At 46.8% G+C, this 20,902-nt stretch overlaps 1 protein-coding gene across 4 annotated transcripts in view; it reads right to left on the bottom strand.

Moving 5' to 3' along the window:
- CREBRF (CREB3 regulatory factor) overlaps positions 1–20,902 on the bottom strand; it is a 58,805-nt gene that overhangs the window by 15,462 nt on the left and 22,441 nt on the right. Inside the window, exons 4-9 of one of the 4 annotated variants that reach the window (XM_055125021.1) lie at positions 18,642–19,737; positions 11,180–11,374; positions 8,836–9,025; positions 7,620–7,693; positions 5,875–5,928; positions 3,978–5,054 (exon numbers count right to left, since the gene is read on the bottom strand). In XM_055125021.1, coding sequence (XP_054980996.1) covers positions 5,918–5,928; positions 7,620–7,693; positions 8,836–9,025; positions 11,180–11,374; positions 18,642–19,737 — 1,566 coding nt within the window. In that variant the 3' untranslated portion in view covers positions 3,978–5,054; positions 5,875–5,917. Of the gene's footprint in view, positions 1–3,977; positions 5,055–5,874; positions 5,929–7,619; positions 7,694–8,835; positions 9,026–11,179; positions 11,375–18,641; positions 19,738–20,038; positions 20,157–20,902 lie in introns of those variants that run through there. The other 3 variants (XM_055125020.1, XM_055125019.1, XM_055125018.1) reach the window with 3 other exon arrangements.

Raw genomic sequence — 20,902 nt, 5'->3', positions numbered from 1 at the left:
TACTCCTGGCTCCTGGCTCTGCACTCAGGAATTACTCCTGGCGGTGCTCAGGGGACCCTATGGGATGCTGGGATTTGAACCCGGGTTGGCCGGGTGTGCAAGGCAAATGCCCTACCTACCCGCTGTGCTATCGCTCCAGCCCCCTAAAAATGAAAAATTTTAGTGTATCTCAATTGAAACATTCCTTTTTTCTCTTTTCTTTTTCTTTCTTTTTTTTGCTTTTTGGGTCACACCTGGAGATGCTCAGGGGTTACTCCTCGCTCTGAACTCAGAAATTACTCCTGGCGGTGATGGGTGACCATATGGGATGTCAAGAATCCAACCCGGGCCAGCTGTGTGCAAGGCAAACTGCTCAAACATTCCACTCACAGAAGCACCAAAAATCACACACATCCAAGAATAAATGAGATAAAAAATGTTTAATACTCTGTATCAGAAGCTAAAACAAGGCAGACAAAAGCTGGTGCAGGCTTTAGGGCTGTGCAGACAGCTCAAAGGACAAGCTTTGCCTGCGGAAGGCCTGGTCCCTGGCACACGGACTCTGAGCACTGACAGGAACAGCACCCAAGCTGCCCAGCACCCATTTTTTTTTTTTTAATAAAAAAGACTTAAATACAAAGAGATACTTAGGTTCGTGGATTAGAAGGCTCTTTTTTTTTTTCTTTTTGGGTCATACTCTGCGATGCTCAGGGGTTATTCTTGGCTCTGCACTCAGGAATTACTCCTGGAGGAACTCAGGGGACCATATGGGATGCTGGGAATCAAACCTGGGTAGGCCGAGTGCAAGGCAAACGCCCTACCCACTGTGCTATCGCTCCAGCCCCTCTACTTTCTTTTTTTGTTTTTTTTGGGGTCACACCTGGCAATGCACAGGGGTTACTCCTGACTCTGCACTGAGGAATCACCCCTGGCGGTGTTTAGGGGACCATATGGGATGCTGGGATTCAAACCTGGGTCGGCCTTGTGCAAGGCAAACGTCCTAACCGCTGTGCTATCGCTCCAGCCCCTGTACTTTTTTATTTTTTTTTTTTTTGCTTTTTGGATCACACCCAGCAATGCTTAGGGGTTACTCCTGGCTCTGCACTCAGGAATTATTCCTGGCGGTGCTCAGGGGACCATATGGGATGCTGGGAATTGAACCCAAGTCGGCCGTATGCAAGGCAAATGCCCTATCCGCTGTACTATCGCTCCAGTCCCTCTACATTTTTTTTTTTTTTTTTTTTGCTTTTTGGGTCACACCTGGCGATGCACAGGGGTTATTTCCTGGCTCTTCACTCAGGAATTACTCCTGGCAGTGCTCAGGGGACCATATGGGATGCTGGGAATCGAACCCGGGTCGGCCGTGTTCAAGGCAAACGCCCTACCCGCTGTGCTATTGCTCCAGCCCCTACATTTTTTTTTAACATGATAATTTTCTCAAAATGAAAATACAGATTTGAAACTATCCCAATAAAAGTTTCAGTAAGCTTGGTTTTATTTGGGGTGGTGGGGATGCCTATGGTAGGGCTCAGGCTTGCTCAGAGCGCTCAGGGATCAGTCCTTGGAGCTTGGGGGACCATACGGGGTGCTAGGCATGAAGGCAGGCTCAGCCACGGGCAAGGTGGCAAGGTGAATTAGCGTCTGACCCACTGCACTACAGCTCTGGCCCAGGCTTGCTTGTTTCTTACTTAAAACGTGATAAGCTGATTCTAAAATTTCGATGATCCTGCAAAGAACCCAGAATAGTTAAAATGACTCTGAAAAGAAAATTGCAGGTCTAAGAAGGGCTAACATTACCTCATTTCATGATTCACTCTAAAATTACGGTAAACCCAGACTATTTCCATCGTGTGGACAGAGAGATAACTGGAGCAGAAGAGTCAGCAAGTAGACCCAGGGTCCGAGAAAGCAGGTACCGGCTGAGCACATGCTTCGCATGCAAGAAGCCTGGGTTCCATCCCCAGCAGTGCACGGTCCCCTAACAGACTGGGTGTATCCGCTAAGCACCACTGTGGATGGCCCCAAAACAGAAGCAGGACGCATCTGTATTAGTCAACTCCTGTGACAAAGCTGTAAAAACAATTCAATGTAGAAAGGGAAGTCTTCTCAATGAATGATGCTTGATGAACTGTGTACTGAGATGGAAAAAACAAACATCGACTCTCTTCCCCAAACCAAATTTTTAACAGCACTGGAGAGACAGCTCGAAGGCTTGAGTGCATGTTTTGCATGCAGGGGGCCTGGGTTTGACCCCTGGTAACTAATGGTCTCCTGGGCACTCCCAAGCACAGAGCTAGAAGTGGCCCCTGAGCACCGCCACGTGTGGCCTCCAAACAAAGCAAAAGCAAATATTAAAAGTAACCTAAAATAGGACCAGGGAGACAGGTCAGTGGGCTGGAGCACATGCTCTCCATGCAGGAGGCCCAGGTTCGACCCCTAGAACCACATAATCCTCCATGGACAACAGGAGTGACCCAGGAATTGTCCCTAAACTTTCCTGAATATGACTGGGGAAAAATGAACAAAAATGGATCTGTTTTGTTTACATCTAACTAACCTAAACATGTAAGTCTAAATCCTCTGAAAAAACATACAAGAAAACATTTACAATTCTGGATTTGGCAAGGTTTCTTACAATACAAAGAATAGGAAGTACAAATAAAAATCTGACAAATTGGACTTCATCAAAATGAATCATTTTTGTTCTTTGAAAGAAGTCAACAAGGAAACAAAAGGACAAGCAAAGACTTTGAAAAGTTATTTCAATACATCAAAGAACTTACACCCAGAATAACAATATTGAGAAGGTGATTTTTAAGGCAAAATATTTGATCAAACACAAACACAAAATGCATGAACAGCCAATAAGCATAGGAAAGATATGCAACATCATCAAATAAATGCAGATTAAGACCACTTGAGATGCTGCCTACCCAGTGAGGCCTTAGGCTGATCAACATGAAGTTCGAGCCACCAAGAGTTGTCGAGGACAAACAACTGAAACTTTCTATGCTGCTCTTGGTGAGGGGATGTGCAAATGGCACAGAGCCTTGCAAAAACAGCTTGGCAACTGTTTTTCACAAAGTTTAATATCTCATGATAGAGTCTACTCCTAGATATGTAACTGAAAAAACTAAAACATATGTCCAGGTTATATTACTTATCCAGGAATATCTATAGCAGCTTTTTTAGACAAAAACTAAAAACATCTCAACCATCAACAGATAAATGGATAAAAACATTGTAACATATCATATAATTGGGTACTACACATCACTGAAAAGGAATTTTTTTTTTTTTCACTGCGAGCCTGCAGAAAAAAGGCTGCACAAACGCAAGGCAAATACTCTATTTCTGAGCTACATTCCTTGGCCAAAGGATCTAATTCTTGATATAAATAAGAAGGTAAATTTTTTTTTAATTTTTAAAATTTTTTAATTGAATCCCCATGAGTTCCAGTTATAAAACTTCCATGTCAGAGTTTCAGTCATACAATGATCGAACACCCAACCCAATGAGGTGAAAATTTTAAAGTAAGTATGTTGAAACCTAAGTAGCCAGGCAAAAAAAAAAATTTCAGGAAATGCAACCTACAGTGACAGTAGATCACAGCGACCCAGGACAGAAGTAGAGGGAAGGACGGCTTACAAAGGAGGCACTAGAAAATTTTGAAGATGATCAAAATATTTACTCATTATCTTGATTAGTTTCACATGTGTAAACATGTTTTACTCTTTAAATAACTATACTGCCATAAAGTTTGAAGGGGAAATATTTCTAATTTCAAAACATAGTATTCCTCTGCTCTGAAATACCTTTGTACGGGGCCGGAGCGATAGCACAGCGGGTAGGGCGTTTGCCTTGCACGCCGCCGACCTGGGTTCGATCCCCTGCATCCCATATGGTCCCCCAAGCACCGCCAGGAGTAATTCCTGAGTGCAAAGCCAGGAGTAACCCCTGAGCATCGCTGGGTGTGACCCAAAAAGCAAAAAAAAATTGAAATACCTTTGTACCCCCTCAGAGACGGCCTGAAGTCAGTGTTTTCCTAGGTTTCATCTGTTTAATGATGAAAAGAAATCACTCTAGACTGATGCTGAAGAGGGAAGTGAGAAATACCGACGTTGTTTAACGCTGCCCACCAGGGCAGCATATGCAAAACGTGTTACTAAACAAAGCAAGCAGCGCACAGCTAACTCCTTCAAGCACATGAAACAGAAATTCCCATTTTCTTCTTAATGACTTAGCAGAGGGAACTCCATTTGCTCAAATAAAAGGAAGGACCTTTAGGGCAGGAGAGAGGGTGCAGAGATGGTGGCTGACCTGGGTTTGCCCCCACCCCCCACCAGGAGTGATCCCTGAGTGAGAACTAAGTCCTGAGCACCACTGGCTCAAAACAAAAACAAAGACATTTCTATTCAGGCCAAACGGAAGCAAAGCAATGCCGGTCTCCCATTCTCACCAGGTAAAATACGGCTGATTTACAAAGATAGGCGGGCAAAGAGTCAGGAAGTATCAGAACTTTGACAGCCTGATAGCTCTCCTCAAAGCTGGGGGCCAGCTGGGGAGGGGCAAAGGACTCTCACCGCCACGGCCTCTGGGTTAGGAAGAGGCATCTGGTCTCAGGAACTGAGGCCAAACATTAGATCTTCACACAGACGCCTCCTCCTCTCATTAGATTTACTCACAAAATTTCCCACTTGCGTTTTCCTTCCGTATCTCGCACAGGGAGAAACTATGGCCGTCAGGGTGAAGGGCCAGTCCAGTGAGGGCTCTAGTTCTCCCTCTGCACCAGCCAACGGACAGACACAGAGCCAGAGCGGTCTCTGGGCGCCCAGGAACGGACCAGCAGGACAGATCTTCGACGATGCGAGTACACCAGGACGGCCGTCCTTCCTCACTGCAGGCCAGCCCAGAGGTTACCGTCGAAAATGGGCAAGTTCCCAAGCCTGGGAGGGGAGTGCTGTTCCGGGCCGGACGCTACTGCGGACTCAGAGTGGCCACTGTGAAGGCCACTGCAGAGGCCCTCAGACAGCCCGACAGCCAAGTTCAAAGGTTCCGACTCCCGAACGCCAGGCCTGAGAAGAGGCCAAGGTGAAGTTCAGGGTGAGGTACAGAACAAATGATCCTTTGAAAAGTGATTTCAGACATTTTGTTTCAGTCTAATGTTAGAAAAGAATTTAAAAAAACAAAAGATTAAATTTATCATAAAACTCATCATGTCTGTTTTGGGGTGGGGACTCCCAAGCAGTGCTCAGGGGGCTCTCGGGGCACTCCTTGGAGGACACAGCCAACTGATCAGGCAGTCTGATGCTAGTGCCTGAGGAGGCAGAGCTGCACCGGGGACCACCCAGGCCACAGCTGGCAGTGCTTGGCGGGGGTGTCATGTACTCTAGGGGACTGAGCTGGGGTCCCCCACAGACTTCCCTCAGCCTGTGCTATCTCCCTGGCCCACTATTTGTCTCTATTATCACGTTAAAATGACTTTTAAAAAAATTATAGTTCTTGTAGATGTTGTTCTTTTGACTGTTTCTACTTGGCTAGTGTAAAGTTGCTAACACGGTCCCCAGCCCTGAATCACTGTTCAGTGCCACTGGTCTGGATGACCAGAAGCCACTGTGTCACTGTGGTCACTGGGGTCACAGGAATAAGCAGTACAACACAGTAACAGACTGACTCCCGTGTTTAGAGGAACCAAGGGCACCTTTCCCTGGCGAGGTACCAGAAACTTCCAACTACACAAGAGTATCGATTCTGGTATTTCACTCCTAACCGACAGTTGACTCCACTCTTTCCCAGGGCTGGAGAAGAGAAGAGAAGCTAGTAAGGCAAGCGTGGAAGAGAAATAAATAAATGAGAAGAGAAGATCCTCTTTTCTAATTGAGAAGAAAATAGTACCTTTTAAAGACAGGCCTTTTCTTACATGAAAATATCAGAGGCTTTAAGGTAGCTCTGGAAACAAGAAAAATTGAAGGCAGTCATGAAAACTCAATTTGAGCTAGAAGAACAGATTCAGAAACACACTCCCAGCCCTTACCAACTCCCCAGTTATTTCCCACCCTGGAATATAATTACAGACACAAAGTATGTGTGTGGGAAAGCATGCACATATACACAAATGCAAATACAGATATAGATTTCTACATAGATATTCATAATTATGGATAAACAGATTAACTGAGCACACATACAGATGCCTATACGTGTCCAGAGAAACAGAACCAGAGACTCCTGCTGGCCCACATCTCCCTGCAATGCGGCTCAGCTAGGTTCTAAAATGAAATAGGATTGTCCACGACACTATAATTTTTACATACATATGTATTATGTGTACATATATACATATACATACACATACAGCGAGCTCAAGGTTAAAATGCTTTGACAGCAAGAATAACAGGAAAATGGGTATATTTCCATCCAATAAATTAACTATTATTTTCACATGGATTGAGTTACTGAGCAACTATTACTAAAGCTGCCTGTTCCTATCAAAAACTGTGAAGTTTACAGTTGGCTTTTGTTTGTTTTTGAGCCACACCCAGCAGTGTCAGGGCTTATTCCTGGCTCTGCTCAGGAATCGCTCCAGGTAGAACTTGCGAGACCCTCAGGGGTGCTGGGGAGCGAAGCCAACCTGGTTACGTGAGAGGCAAGTGCCCTCCCCGCTGTACAATCTCTCCAGGCAAACTTGACAGCTGGAAATCCTCTTTCTGCTCCAAAGAGTAAGGGTTATGAAAAGCGGCAGCACATTTACTGAGCACTTATGTGCTAGCAATCACACTAGTTTTAAGAAACTTCAATCTAATGTAAACAATTCAGTGGTGAGAGGCACGTACTCAGCTCTAGAGGGTCCCAGCAGCACCAAGCCTGAACCTTGAACCCACAGGCCTAGCTGGTAAATGATCATCTTAGGGGCCCTGTACCCCGAGAGCTGCCTAGGGGAACCCCCTCGAAAGAAACTATAAAAACAAATAATAACTGATCATTTAGCCCACAGGATCTACTTTCTAACGCAACTGAGTCCAAAACTACAATGAAGAGGACAATTTTAAACGCTTGTGTCGGCCTAAGGAACAGTCACATAGCAAGGGAGAAGGGTGGAGGGGTCCTGTCCCAGGAACACCTTCCAAGAGCCCGTCTCTACATGTGCCAGGTGCTCAGTTCCCAGTACGTGCTGGAGCGACTTCATGACAGCTGTCCAGGAACGCTCGATGGCTGCTGGGCTCCACCTGGACAGGCGCCAAGGGAGAACCCTGGAGACGCACGGGCACATGTCTGCTTACCTCGTACACAGAGGGCTCCATGAGCCATCAAGTTAGGGAAACAGGTTTAAACTGTGCAGGCAACAGTTAAAATAAACTTTTGTCAATAAAACTGGTTAACTCAGCAACACAACTATACAAGGAAAGTGAGAGATTCCTGGTGATGAGTGGATGGAGACTGGCTTGGGAAGCCAGACACACAGACACACTGAGAGGAGGAAGTGAATGGATGAAAGGGAGTATGAGGCTCTGGACGGATGAACAAAGGAGACAGCCCCACACAGGGCGGATTACAGGGAAAGTGTATACCAAACCAAAGGAAAAGAGAGCGGTCAGCAAAGTAGCAGGAGGTTAATCAAATTCTTAAAAGTTGAAGTTTACCATATTCAGTGTTGAGGCCCCATAATTTCACTTTATTAGCTTCATACTGGGCTTTTTTCTTTAACCGACAAGCTCTGTGAAAGGAAGGAGCAATTAGTTCACTTTTTGGGAAGTGAACACTCAGAATACACTTCTTTTTCTCTGCTGTCAGACATTTCTAATAGCAGCCCTGGGTCACAGCTGTTTCTCTCAAGGGACTGCTTACCAAAACCACAGTACGCTCATTCATCCAAACTAATTTCTAAAAATTTTGCACAACATTCAAAAATAAAGCTATGACCAGTACACCAAAATAAGCAAACAAAAATTGACAATAACAAGTGCTAAAAAGGATGTGCAGCAAGTATAATATTTGTGTGTTGGTGAGGATGTGTACATGTAACTGCTTTGAACAGTAGTAAATTTTAAAAATTTGCTCTATTAAGACATAGCAATGTTTGCAGCTTCTTATAAAAGTTAAAAAAGACAACAAGCACTTATATTCACACAAAATCCTGTAAGTGAATGTTTATGGTGACCTGATCCATAATTGCAAAAACCTGGAAACAACCTAAACGTCCCTCCTGCACTAGTGAACGAACACACTGTAAACTGCCCTACGAAAGCAACCTGACTCGGCCCCGAGAGGAACAAACTGTTCCTCCCGGCAGCTACACGGACAATGCAGCCCATGAAGTGGAGAAGTCTACAGAGAGTGATTTCATCCAGATGACCTTCTAGAAAAGATCACACTGGAAGGACAGCAAAAGATCAGTGGCGGGGAGGACTGGTTTTCTTTTCCAAAGAGGTATGAGAACATTTTTCACACTGACGAAAATGTTTTGTATCTTGATTGTGGTGGGGATTATGTGATTGGTTGTGCTTGTCAAACCCAGCGGACACACAAAAGACATGTCCAGTAAAAGGAATAAATTCTACAACAAGTAATTACATTTCAGTAAACTGACTTTCTGCAAAACAAACCCAAACAATGAAAGCTATGATGAAAATTTATAGTGTTATACCTAACAGAGTTCATTTACTCTCTAAGTTTTTCCACGAAGCATAAATACCGTGTCTTACTAAGAGCTAAAGCTGTAATACCTTATAACAGGGGTCGTAGGAAAGAGGGTATGTCCTGCAGGATGGCTGAGGTGCCGCCTGCTGCAGGAGCTCACTCGAGTCTGACCTTGCCTACTAGACTCGGGTCATGGGACGGACTGTGAGGAGCATGTACCTGGAGGCGAGCTTATTCTTTTCCTTCCGTGACCTTGGCCGCGCTGTCAAGGGCAGCTCACTGACAGGAGTCAGGTCGCTGATCACCTTGTTCAGTTTCCGCAGCTCACTGCCTATCTGCAGGAGTTTCTTAGGGTTTGGAGTCAGGTCTTCCACATCCGTCCTCCGTGACTTCTTGACTGCATATTTCCCTAGAGAAGTTTAAGTTAGATCATTTGATTTGACAACAGAGATGCTTCCCGCAGCCATACTTAAAAAAGACGTCATCCTGGGCCTACGGGGCACATCTTTTGGTTGGGAAGTCTTGGCATGTTTCAGATGCCTCAGCCTGTTAACAAACTTTCCTTCCTGCTGTGAAACTCAAGAAGCTGGCACAAAACAGAAACAGCTCTTTCCCAGGTACTTAGATGGAGTCTTAACTCCACAGCTGTAGTAAGTATCTTAACTCTGGAGTGCAAGGCAGTCTGCATACAGAAATCAAAGCTGCTGTCAGAAAAGGTTTGAAAATTTTGATGCTGAGACTGAAAATCTGTCTGACATATGTATATATAATTTTTGGAGGGGGCACACCAGCAGTGCTCAGGTGCTACTCCTGGCTCTGTGTTCACTCCTGGTGAACTCAGCAGACTGTATGTGGTGCTGGGGATTAAACTCGGGTCAGCGGCATGCAAGGCCAGTGCCCTTGATGCTGTACTATTGTTCCAGCCCATGATATGCATTCTTATGTTGGACTCCAAAGGCAAAACTAAGGATGGCCTTGATACATATACATACATACATGTATACATACTACACATATGTCATGCCCAGTAGTGCCTGGGCTCCGTGCAGTGCCAGGAAGCAAAGCCAGGGCCGTGAATATGCTATGCATGTGCTCCACCACTTGAGCTATTTCTCCAGCCCTGGGACGACCATTTGTGAAAACTCTTCTTTGGTTATTTTGGTGAATAACATCACAGAAGACTCAGAAGTTTTGTCCTATTATTGCAGGCAAAATGAATGGCTCTGTCTTCTGAACCACAATATACTTGCAACTATTTATTGAACTTTTCTTTCATTTCTGGCAGAAAATTGATCTGAAAGTAGAAACTAGGTCTTTCCATGTATTATTCACAGAGAGACAACTACATATAGACCTGGGTACTAGTAGAAAAGGAAAATGGAGCACAACGATTAAAACAAAGTAACCTCAGATGATACCTCAGATTTTCCCAGTATTTTTCCCTGAGAAAAAACTGCTCAGCAGCTGACATATAAAGTAGGGGTAATTTTTACTGAGCACCAAATTTACTAGTGCCTTCCCCTTTTCTGGAAGACTTCAAATTAATGCAAAAATGGCCTGGAGGGGAGAGAGAGAGTGCAGGGATGGCTGAGGCACCGGCACTGCCTGCTTCCTTCCCCAGCATGCAGCACTGTGCACGGACCCCTGAGCTCCGACCAAAGAGCAAGCCCTGAGTGCCACTGGGTGTGGCCCAGCCTCCACGCCACGCCCTGCAGATGACATTTCCACAGGCTTAGAAGGTAACTCAGAAGTCTGATCCCCAGCACGACACGACCCCTTGAGTGCCACTGAGTGTGGCCCTAGTGGTCCCCTCCCCACCGAATCACAGCCTGAACTGCTGGACTGAGGATCACCGGGGGTGGCCCTGGGTCCGGAGCAAGACTGGCTCTCCTCCTCCCTCCATCAAAGGAAACATCTGCGCCAAAGCACTTCTCCTCCAGCACATCTTCCGGGGTTCCCCACTGAGATGTGGCTTACACTAGACACTTACCTGTCGGCACCCTCAGCTCCTATTATCATCTCCCAACTCTTCTGCTCTCTCTTCCGTACCCTCATCTTTTTCCTGCAACACCAATCCACCCTCCCTGTTTATATTTAGGTTTGAAGATGAGCTGCGAGTGGAGAGAGATGCTGGAGCCATTCTCTAGCCCCAACTCTGATGGCTGGTTTCTAGGAACTGGGAAAGGCGAGGACCAACAGCCTCCTGGTTATTTCCTGGGTGGGTAAGTGACATTAAGGGGCTGGGAAAATCAGACGGGGGTTAAGGTTTAATCCCTAGAACCACACAGGGTCCCCTGAGTAAGCCCCAAGCACAGCCAGGTGTGTCTCCCCCAAAACCAAACAAAAGTGACTAGAAATGTGTTGCCTTTATGCCGCTTCCTCCCTGTGTAAATGAGGGCTCTCCTCCCTGGAAGACTGGTAGTGTCTGAGGGCCAGTCAGAGCTGCTACGCTCTCGGCCCCCTTGGCAGTCTGCCAAGAGGGGCTGACAGCGAGGCACGGTGGCCACTCTGGCTGAGCGTCTCTGCCTGAAGTGCAGTGGCTACCCCACCATACGCCCCTTACCGTGATGGAAGCCGTTTTTCTGATACATGTTACTTGGTAAAGTCTCTCGGTTCCACTCAGACGGCTTCAGCATCCTCTCTGGCTGTGAGGGTGTGAGCTGTTCACTGTACTCCCAAAAGTACCTTCTTTTCCCTCTCTTCCGGGAGGATATTGATGTCATCTCCTTCAAGTCTTCCACAGAATCATTTTCATAGCCTTTAAAAAAAAATTCCCCCACCAGTATTTTCAATTCCATCAACTGGGACACAAATATTTCTTTTATGTATCATTTTCTACAGTTCCTTTCATATGAAAATATTGATGGCATGTCAAAGATAATTAACCAGGCCTATAAAATATTTAAGATGTAAACCTCTACAAAATAGCGATGATAAACATAGATTTGCACTAAATCTTTTCTCTGAGTTTTTTTCTGGGTTTTCCATAAATGAATACCTGAGTCTTTACATAAGATTGACGCAACAGTGAAATATAGCTACCGGACCATCACAACTTCACAAGGAAACTTAGACACTGCCTGCAGTTATCTGTCTCTTCCTTCTGACAGTTCTCGGACATGGAACTGGATGCGCTCACAGAATGGTCCCTGACTGGGGCCAGAGCGATAGCACAGTGGGGAGGGTGTTTGCCTTGCACACGGCTGACCTGGGTTCAGTCCCCAGCATCCCATATGGTCCCCCAAGCACTGCCAGGATTCCTGAATGCAGAGCCAGGAGTAACCCCTGCGCGTCGCCGGGTGTGACCCAAAAAGAAAAAAAAAAAAACACAGAATGGTCCCTGACTAGGCAGGATTCTAGGGAGGCAGCTGGCTGCATTCTGCTCCCACCTGCCCCTTTCATGAAAAGGAAAAATGACAGTTTTCACACAGATTATCAAATAAAGACACACATCCACTCTAACCCGTATTTTATTGACAGCAACTGCCTTTACTTCACTTGTTTCGCTTTAGCTGAGGGCACACTCGGCATGTGTAGGGTCTGCTCCTGGTGGCACCTCGGGTAGTCATGCTCCCTTAAACTCCAGTCCTTTGAGCCAGCTCCCTGACCCTTACTTCACTAGTTAAGAAGTCGTTTGATGACAAACGGAAATGTTCTGAAAGTACTTAATTCTGAGCTTTTGGAATTGTGCCAGATCCAATCCATGATGACCTAAGAATCTAAACCACCCCCGGAAATTGCCCCTTAGGGTGGACTCCACACACTCACGGGAGGGACACAGCATAATGCGGGCGGCTGTGCTCAGCCCGATGGACACCCCCACGGTGGTAGTGGCCAGGTAAAAGGAATAGGTCCACCTCCCTGCCTCAAAAAGTGGCTACCAAGGGCCAGAGCAATAGTTCAGCAAGTAGGGTGCTTGCCTTGCACCCAGCTAACCCGGGTTCGAGTCCCAGTATCCCATATGGTTTCCCAAGCACCAGAAGGAGTGACCCCCGAGTGCAGAGCCAGGAGTTACCTGAGAGCACAGCCGGATGTGGCCCTAAAACAAAACAAAATGAAAAGTGGCTTCTCAGGAACTGAGGCTAAGGCATAATCCCATCTATGTATTTTGGGAGAATGTCAGCATTTTAGAATTTGACCAGGCTTTCTTCAGATCAACAATCAATCCTGAATACTATTCTAGTCACATGACATTCTGTACAAGATAGACCTCTAAGATCAAAGCGGTGCCAGCGTTGGGGGTGGACCAAGAGGGAGATCCAAGGGGTGACTGAACTCTTCTGAATCTTGCTGTGGCAGCAACAGTTCCATGTTGTCCAAACTCACAGGGGAGTACCCTTAAAGAGGGGTAAAATTCACTGTGGGAACTCTAACACAATAAAAAGGAATCAGGGGCCAGAGAGAGTTGGCAGCGGGAGCACATGCTTTGCGCGCAGAAGGTCTGGCTCCAGCCCCGAGTCCAGGCCCCCAACACTGCCAGGAGTGAGCCTGGAACACCAGCAGCTATTACTCCCCTCTCCATTTTTTTTTTCTTTTTGGGTCACACCCGGTGATGCACAGGGCTTACTCCTGGCTCTGCACTCAGGAGTTACTCTGGCGGTGCTCAGGGGACAATATGGCATGCTGGGAATCGAACCTGGGTCGGCCACATGCAAGGCAAACGCCCTACCCACTGTGCTATCGCTCCAGCCCTATCTCCAATTATTTTTAAACCACTGTGGAGAGCGGAATGATTTCAGGACAACAGACAAGAAAGCTGGTCGGGGTGGCCTCTGGAGGTAGGGCCTTGCCCGTGGGAGATAGTGGGTCGGATCCCCAAGCAGCGGCAAGCCAGTATCACGGGCACGAACAGCTGTGCCCGCTCCAGAGCAGGCAACAGACCCTTTGAAGAGACAACGTACATACAGGGCGGGTGACTCAGCACTGCAGGAAGGCGCTGGCCTCGCACACAGCCGACCCAGGTTCCAGCCCCAGCCCCCCATATGGGTCCCGGAGCCCCTCCCGGAGGGATCCCTGAGCTCAGAGCCAGGAGTAAGCGCTAAGCACTGCTGGGTGTGGCCCCCAAACAACACCATAATGAAAGAAATAATGTACAAGCAAGGGACTTACTAGCTTTACTTCTACAAATGACTTTTTCAACACATAAAGTTACACAAAAAATTTAGTTGATTTCCTTGTTTAAAGTTTGACCTCAAAGAAATCTTTTTCTTTTTTTATCAATTTAGCATTGGCAAAGACACAAGGGTTACAATGTGCCACAAAAAAATGGTCTTTTGGGGCCGGAGTGATAGCACAGCGGATAGGGCGTTTGCCTTGCACGCGGCCGACCTGGGTTCGATCCCCGGCATCCCATATGGTCCCCCAAGCACTGCCAGGAGCAATTCCTGAGTGCAAAGCCAGGAGTAACCCCTGAGCATTGCCGGGTGTGACCCAAAAAGCAAAAAAATAAAAAAATAAAAAAATGGTCTTTTACTTTTATTTTACTCATTATATTCTTCATCTGAAGCCCCATGGTTTATAATTCTGCCACGGAGGGGGTCTCCTGTGCATAGTGCTCCAGCGCCCACGTCAGGCCCTTGCTCTCTAGGCCAGCAGAAAGGGCCGTGTGCATCAGACCCCCGCCCAGGCCGCCGTGCTCCCAACACGCCCGTCTCCTCCTGAAGCCAAACAGCGTCCGCCACGTACGTCTCTCCCTGCCAGAGGGAAGGAGGGACAGTCTGCCCCTCCTCGGACCACCGAGCCCACGAGCTGCGCACTCCGGGGGGTGGAGCGGGAGGCAGAGCAGCAGCTTAGCCTCGGGGCGCGGGCCTGGGTCCGAGCAGGCTCCCCCTTGGCCCGGGCCTCCTCAGGTCCACTGCTGAAACGCATCGCTTGTCACATCTATTCCACGCCCAGCTGAAAGGCGGGCGAAGATCTCATGTCTTTCGTCCCACTCATCTCATTTCCTGTTTCATTTATTTCTAAGTGTGGTCTTTGAAAAAATGTATTTAAGGACCACGAGTCTACTGCTGCCTAATGTACTAGTATTTTCTAATTTGCACACATACACTCACCATCACACACAGCCACACACCAGACCTGTGGAAACCATTCCTCTCCAATACAAAGACTGACCATATGAAAGAGAAAGCAGAAAAATTATACTTCATATCTAGAATTTAAGACAGATCTTTCTCAAAGCATGATCTTGGCACACCACTACCATAACATATACCTTCAATCCCTCTCCCCCAAAAAAAATCTGCATTCAAATAAAATGCTTTGCTTTGGTTTTAGCCATACCCAGGCTTACTCCTGACTGTGCTCACTCCTGGTGGGCTGAGAGACCCACGGGGTACAGGGGTCTCTATCTAACTTAGGCCGGCTACAGGCAAAGCAGAAACCCTACCCGCTGTACTCTGGCCCCGTCAAAACAGTTTCAAGAAATTCTTCAACCTGAAAGCTTTGTAACTTTCCACATGGTGAATCAATAAAAGAATTTAAAAAAAAAAAAAGAAATTCTTCATCCTGACCTCTCTTGCCAAAGGGCAGTGTGCATAAGCACACCAAACCCTACAACATCAGGTTTGCCTTGCGCCCAGCTGACCCTGGTTCAGGCCCATCACAGCCTGAGCTCTTTCTGAAGTGACCCTGAGCACAGAGCCAGGAGTAGGTCCTGAGCACTGAAGTGTGGCCTCCAAAACAACCAAAAAAGACTAAGAAACCCTAACTGTAAATAAACCCACTCAACTCTAAGTTCGATGGGGACAAGCAGAGGTGGCGTATGTTTTGTTCGTCTGCACAGTCAATCCCCAATATACAGTGCCTGACGCAAAAGCAGGCACTCCGACATTTTAAATGAATTAATGATTTGTTTAATCCTGCAGTTCCCATGGGCCTTTTCCTTCCTCATTTGATGGATCAGCATGCTGCTGTCACTCATTTTAGCCTCGTATGATTACTCAGAGGAAGTGAAAAGGCCACGTTTAGTCCCTCCGATCCCATCGCCAGTCTGGGGACTAGTACACATACTGCTACGAAGCTGGTCAACTGTGAAGCGTGTCGGAGGAACTACAAAATCAACCCACATTTTGGGGGCTCAGTCCTTAGCTTTAGGACCATGTGAATCCATGACCCCAAACAGCTATAGCCTGCCCACAGAATAGGCTCTATTAAAACTCGGGAGCCAGTCCAGGAAAGGGACCGAACTTCATCTTACCCCTTTCCTGGGGCTTCTCGGGCTCAGGCGCTGTTGCAGCCAGATGCCCAGAAGAGCATCAAGAGAGCCGGTGTCAAAAAGGGCCTTTGTCGCTGCCCTGGAGCCTGCAGCCCACTCTAAAGCCAGCCCAAGGCAACTATTACTGGCCCTACTCTTCTGCTTCAAAGAATTTCTTCCTGCTTCACACCAATAATTCACTTCTGCATTCCTAAAGGCTTTTGTTTTGTCCTTTCTTCTGAGAAAAAAGAAAAGTATTCATTAACAAATGTGAATAATGCCTCAGTAAAAACACAAAACTGTGTTTCTTTTGTGGCTTAAGCATGCCATTCATTAATGTCTTCAAGTCACTTGTCACTTCAAGTCAAATGGAAGTGAATGGATTAAATATCCTCCAGACATTAGCACTGTTAAGGAGTATGGAGAGGAGAGTTACCCTGCTGAGGGGCAGCTCCCCAGTGGGCAGGTCTGAAAGCCCTGCTGACCACCAAGCTCACCAATCCGGGTTTCCTTATAAGGACTGCGGGGAAGAGAAGACAGAATCACAGAACTGTCATCCCGCTGCTCATCGATTTGTTCATGTGGGCACCAGTACACAGAACAACATCAAAAATAAGGCTGGCTTCCCTTCCCTGTGCGAAAGGCTGAGAAATTAAATGAGGGTCAGCTTACTGAGAAATTAAATGAGGGTCTCTACAAACTGTTCATCTCTCAACCTTTTTGATTTGTTTTGGCCACACCGGGCAATGCTCAGGGCTTCTGGCTCTCCACTCAGGAATTATTCCTGGAGGGCTGAAGACACTAGGGGTGGGACCAGGTCCATGGCATGTAAGGCAAGAGCCCTTCCTTCTGCACTCTTTTTTTTTTTTTTTTGCTTTTTGGGTCACACCTGGCGATGCACAGGGGTTACTCCTGGCTCTGCACTCAGGAATTACCCCTGGCGGTGCTCAGGGGACCATATGGGATGCTGGGATTTGAACCCGGGTTGGCCTCTTTCAAGGCAAACGCCCTACCCGCTGTGCTATTGCTCCAGCCCCCACTTCTGCACTCTTTCTCTCTCCAGACTCAACACTTTTTTTTTTTCAGATGAACACAAGTCAAAAGATCCAGAATGACTTAAAGTGGAGTTTAAAAATCTAAGAAGAAAAAGGAGAAAAAATAAAAGCAAAACTCCTAGCAGAGATGACGCAGACCCTGTGTCAGGGCTGGTCTCGATGGTAGGGCTCACAGACCCCATTCACATCCTCTCTTTGGCACCCCCTGGAAAAGGTACCTCATGGGAAGGTTACTCTGTATCTCCTCACTGTCTCCCCTTGCTCCAGGCCCTCCGACCCAGAATCCGAATCCAGGGACTCCTGCGACAGGACCACTCAGGAACCGCACAGGGGTCTTTCCTAGGGAGGGTGCTATCAACTTACTTTCCACTTACTTTCAAAGTCTACTTTCCCTGAAACATCTTAAAGCAGACAATCTGAAAATATTCTTGCTTTATAGAAAGACAATAGTCCTAGGACTACACAGAATTTGAAAATAAATTTCAAGAAGAGCATAAACTCTTCTCTCCAAATTAAAGTCAAAGTAATTTTCTTTACTTGAAATTCCACCCAAGCCAAACAATTTGGAGTTATCAACTGCATAAAATGAAGTATTTGTGCACAGAAAGATCACACTAAAAGGGAAAGATCTCTCTGCAATTTTGGTGTTTCACTCGCTACAATACTAAGTCTTGAAGACTTTTCCAAAAATAAACTACCAGTTCTTAGTCTGCCACAAATTTCAGCATTTATAATAACAAAAGGACTCTCTGGTAGCATATATTTTAAGTGTAGAAGTTATGGTATTAATACTACTTTTGAAGAAAATGATTTCTTCACAAATCAGAAGATCTTCACTTTTCCCCCCCACCCCTACCTGTTTAAAACTAAGTACAAAGAGTGCAAACTTCACTCCTTTGTGCATTTCACTGTGTACCTCTTGGCAATATCATTTTTATATATAAATTGCCCAAGCTAACAGCAGCAACAACCCAAACTAACAGGAACCAATTCCGCACGCTTTCACTATATCTCACCCTCTTCTTTTAAGCGGCGTTACAGCAATACCGGAGTCTCTACTCATGCGCACTAAATTATAGGATACACTTTTCTTCAACGGAAAAATACTGTGCAAATGAAAGATGTCACAGGCATAAAGAAAAAGCTCTTTTCCCATTATTCATTAAGCAAGCTTTGTCAACTATAGGCAAGAGTATTCTGAACCACGGCCACCTGGTTCACCCTCGAGGGATGCTTAACCTCACCCTCCACCACAGAGGGACAAGTGCACAGGCAGGGGTGAGCACTGAAACAGTCAGAGACCATTATCTTCACACAGCTGCTCCGGAGAGGGACAAACCAGGTCACGGTACATAAGATAAATGAAGCAGCCACTCTTAGGGAATCGGCACAGAGCCACTACATGAGCAAAAATGATTATTTTAGAGTTTGTTTTTTTTTTTTTTTTTTTTGCTTTTTGGGTCACACACACCCGGCGATACACAGGGGTTACTCCTGGCTCTGCACTCAGGAATTACTCCTGGCGGTGCTCAGAGGACCATATGGGATGCTGGGATTAGAACCCAGGTCAGCCATGTGCAAGGCAAACGCCCTACCTGCTGTGCTATCACTCCAGCCCCTGAATAGACTCTTTAAAAAAAAAAAAAAGCTATCCTATCTGAACCAAGATATTAAATCTAAGTCACTTTACAAACTAAGGTAAGGAAAGCATCTAGAGTCAGGCTTTCTACTTCAAGTAAGAGTGAGGGCCTTCTGGGAGCCTCGCGTTACAATACCTGGTTCAGAGAACGTGTCACTAATATCATCATCCTTGTCATCTTCATAATCCTCTTCCTCTTCTTCTTCTTCCTCGTTCTCAGAAAGTTCATGTTCACTGCCAAACCCTTCATCATGGTCCTCATCGTCGTCGTCAATGTCCTCCTCGTCCTCGTCATCGTCTTCGGGACTGCACTTGGTGGGCTGCTCACTTGAGCCGTCGGCGATGAAGAGGGAGTAATTGTGCTCTTCCTTTTTCTGGGATAGGTCGGAGAGGGCCACGCTGGCAGAAAGCCTGCTACTCTCTCCGGCAGCAGCGGCTGCCCGCGGCCCTTCCCGGGGCAGGCGGCTGAGTAACAGTTCGTGGGTCTCTTTGAAAGGCAACGCTGGGGTGGGGTGGCCCTGGGGAGGCTGCACGGCCTTCTTGTCGGGCCGCCGGGTGGGGGTGCCACAGAGGCAGGCGCTCTCCTTTGAGGGGTCTGGGTGAAGGCGGCTCAGCAGGGGCCGGCTCTGCTGCACAGGGGTAACCTTCACCTTGGCCTTCTTCACATAGTCTTTACACTCCACATGGAAGTTCACCTTCTCGTTGAGAAACACGTTCGTCTTCACCACGATCTGTGTGCTGGAGGTGGCCTTGCTGGCTTTCTGGACACAGTCTGACAAAGCGACCTCCGCCTGCAGAGTCTTGGAGGAGCACAGGGGGGCGGCAGCTCTGCTCGAGATCTTTTTCCCAGGGAAGGAGGGCGGCAGGGGGTTTTGCTTGACACTGAAGAGGGACTCGGGGTAGTAAAGGGAATCGGAAACAGACTGCGAGTCCTCACTGTTCAGCTGCGCCAGCGTGGGGGTCTTGCTGATGACCTCTTCGTCTTGGTATGGGCTAGAAAAGTCATCCAGACCCAAGTAATCCACTTCTTTGGTTCCCCAGATGTCACAGCTGGTCAGCTTGGTGTACTTCGTCAGGTCCTCGCAGTACATGTCCCACTGCTCCCAGTTGGAGGTCAGGGCGCCCTCATTATCCAGGACATCCGTGAAAGACTCCAGAGTCTCAATGTCCTTGCAGTCCTCCAAAGAAAGGAAGTTGTCTCTAGGATTTTGCTGACAGTTCATCTCTCTGTCCTAAGAAAGGATTATTTTTTAAAAATCAATTTATTTTAGGAAAGAAATATTTACCTCCATTCTTATCAAATTAGTGAGCAGTGCTTGAACTCTGGTCTGTTTATTTTGTTTTTTCAATAGGGGCCACACCCAGCAAAGCTCAGCCTGGCAAAGGGCACCAGGGTCACCCCCAGAGGTGTTCACGGAGGCTGTGAGGGGCCGAGTGAGAACTCAGGGCCTTGCACATGCTAGGCATGCTCTCCACTACTTCAGTTATCTCCCCAGCCCTGGCTGGTTTTATTTGAAAATAAAGGATACTTACATGACACTGTACCATTCCATATTTCCTTGGACAGGAAAAAAAGGGAAAAACGTCCCCTGAGAAGCTTAGGTATGGTCCAAATATCAAGGGCTCTTGAACTTTACTACAAACACTCTTCCTGAAAAAAAGTTTACATTTCCTGACCTTTGACTTAGAAGATTTTGGAATCTCTTAGAAATAAGCTTAGTTACGCAAAGCAAATAACAAAGGCCTTACCTTTGTAACAGGAGAATCTGTCTTCTTAAGAGAGAACTTAAATATGGAGGAAATCAAGGGCTGGGAGCAATAGTACATTGGGTAGGGCATTTGCCTTGCATGCGGCGGGCCTGGGTTTGATCCTGGCATCCAAAATGGCATCCCAAGCACTACTAGAAGTGACCCCTGAGTGTAGAGTCAGGAGAAAGCCCTGAGTACCCAGGGTGTGGCCCCAAAGCAAACAAAAAAAAATGCGGAGGAAATGAGCAATCCAAAAAGAACTGGAACTCAGTCACAGAAGGAAGAGGTCTCTTGAGACCGTGAGACAAGCACTGGCTGTATGGCATACACACTCCTCATGAACAGAGAGGTTTGAAAGTGTCAGACTATGTACACAGCCATTCAGGAGGATGCGTTTAAACTCTAATGTACAGCATGAAAGACTGCTCACTAGAGATGCTTTTGTGGGGTCTGGGGAGGGGGTTATACCCAGAGATGCTCAGGGGTTTCTCCTGGCTCTGCACTCAGGAAATACTCTGGCGGTGCTTGGGGGATCATCTGAAGGCTCCCAGGGATCAAAGTCAGGCCGGCCTTTGCAAGGCATGCACCCTACCCACTTTACTACCTCTCGACCCCTCACTACTTTCAAAAGAATTGTATTAGAGAACA

The sequence above is a fragment of the Sorex araneus genome, chromosome 2 (genome assembly GCF_027595985.1).
Source record: "Sorex araneus isolate mSorAra2 chromosome 2, mSorAra2.pri, whole genome shotgun sequence".
Taxonomy (NCBI): domain Eukaryota; kingdom Metazoa; phylum Chordata; class Mammalia; order Eulipotyphla; family Soricidae; genus Sorex; species Sorex araneus.
The sequence above is the reverse complement of the archived record's forward strand: the minus strand, read 5'-3'. Positions and strand labels throughout refer to the sequence as shown.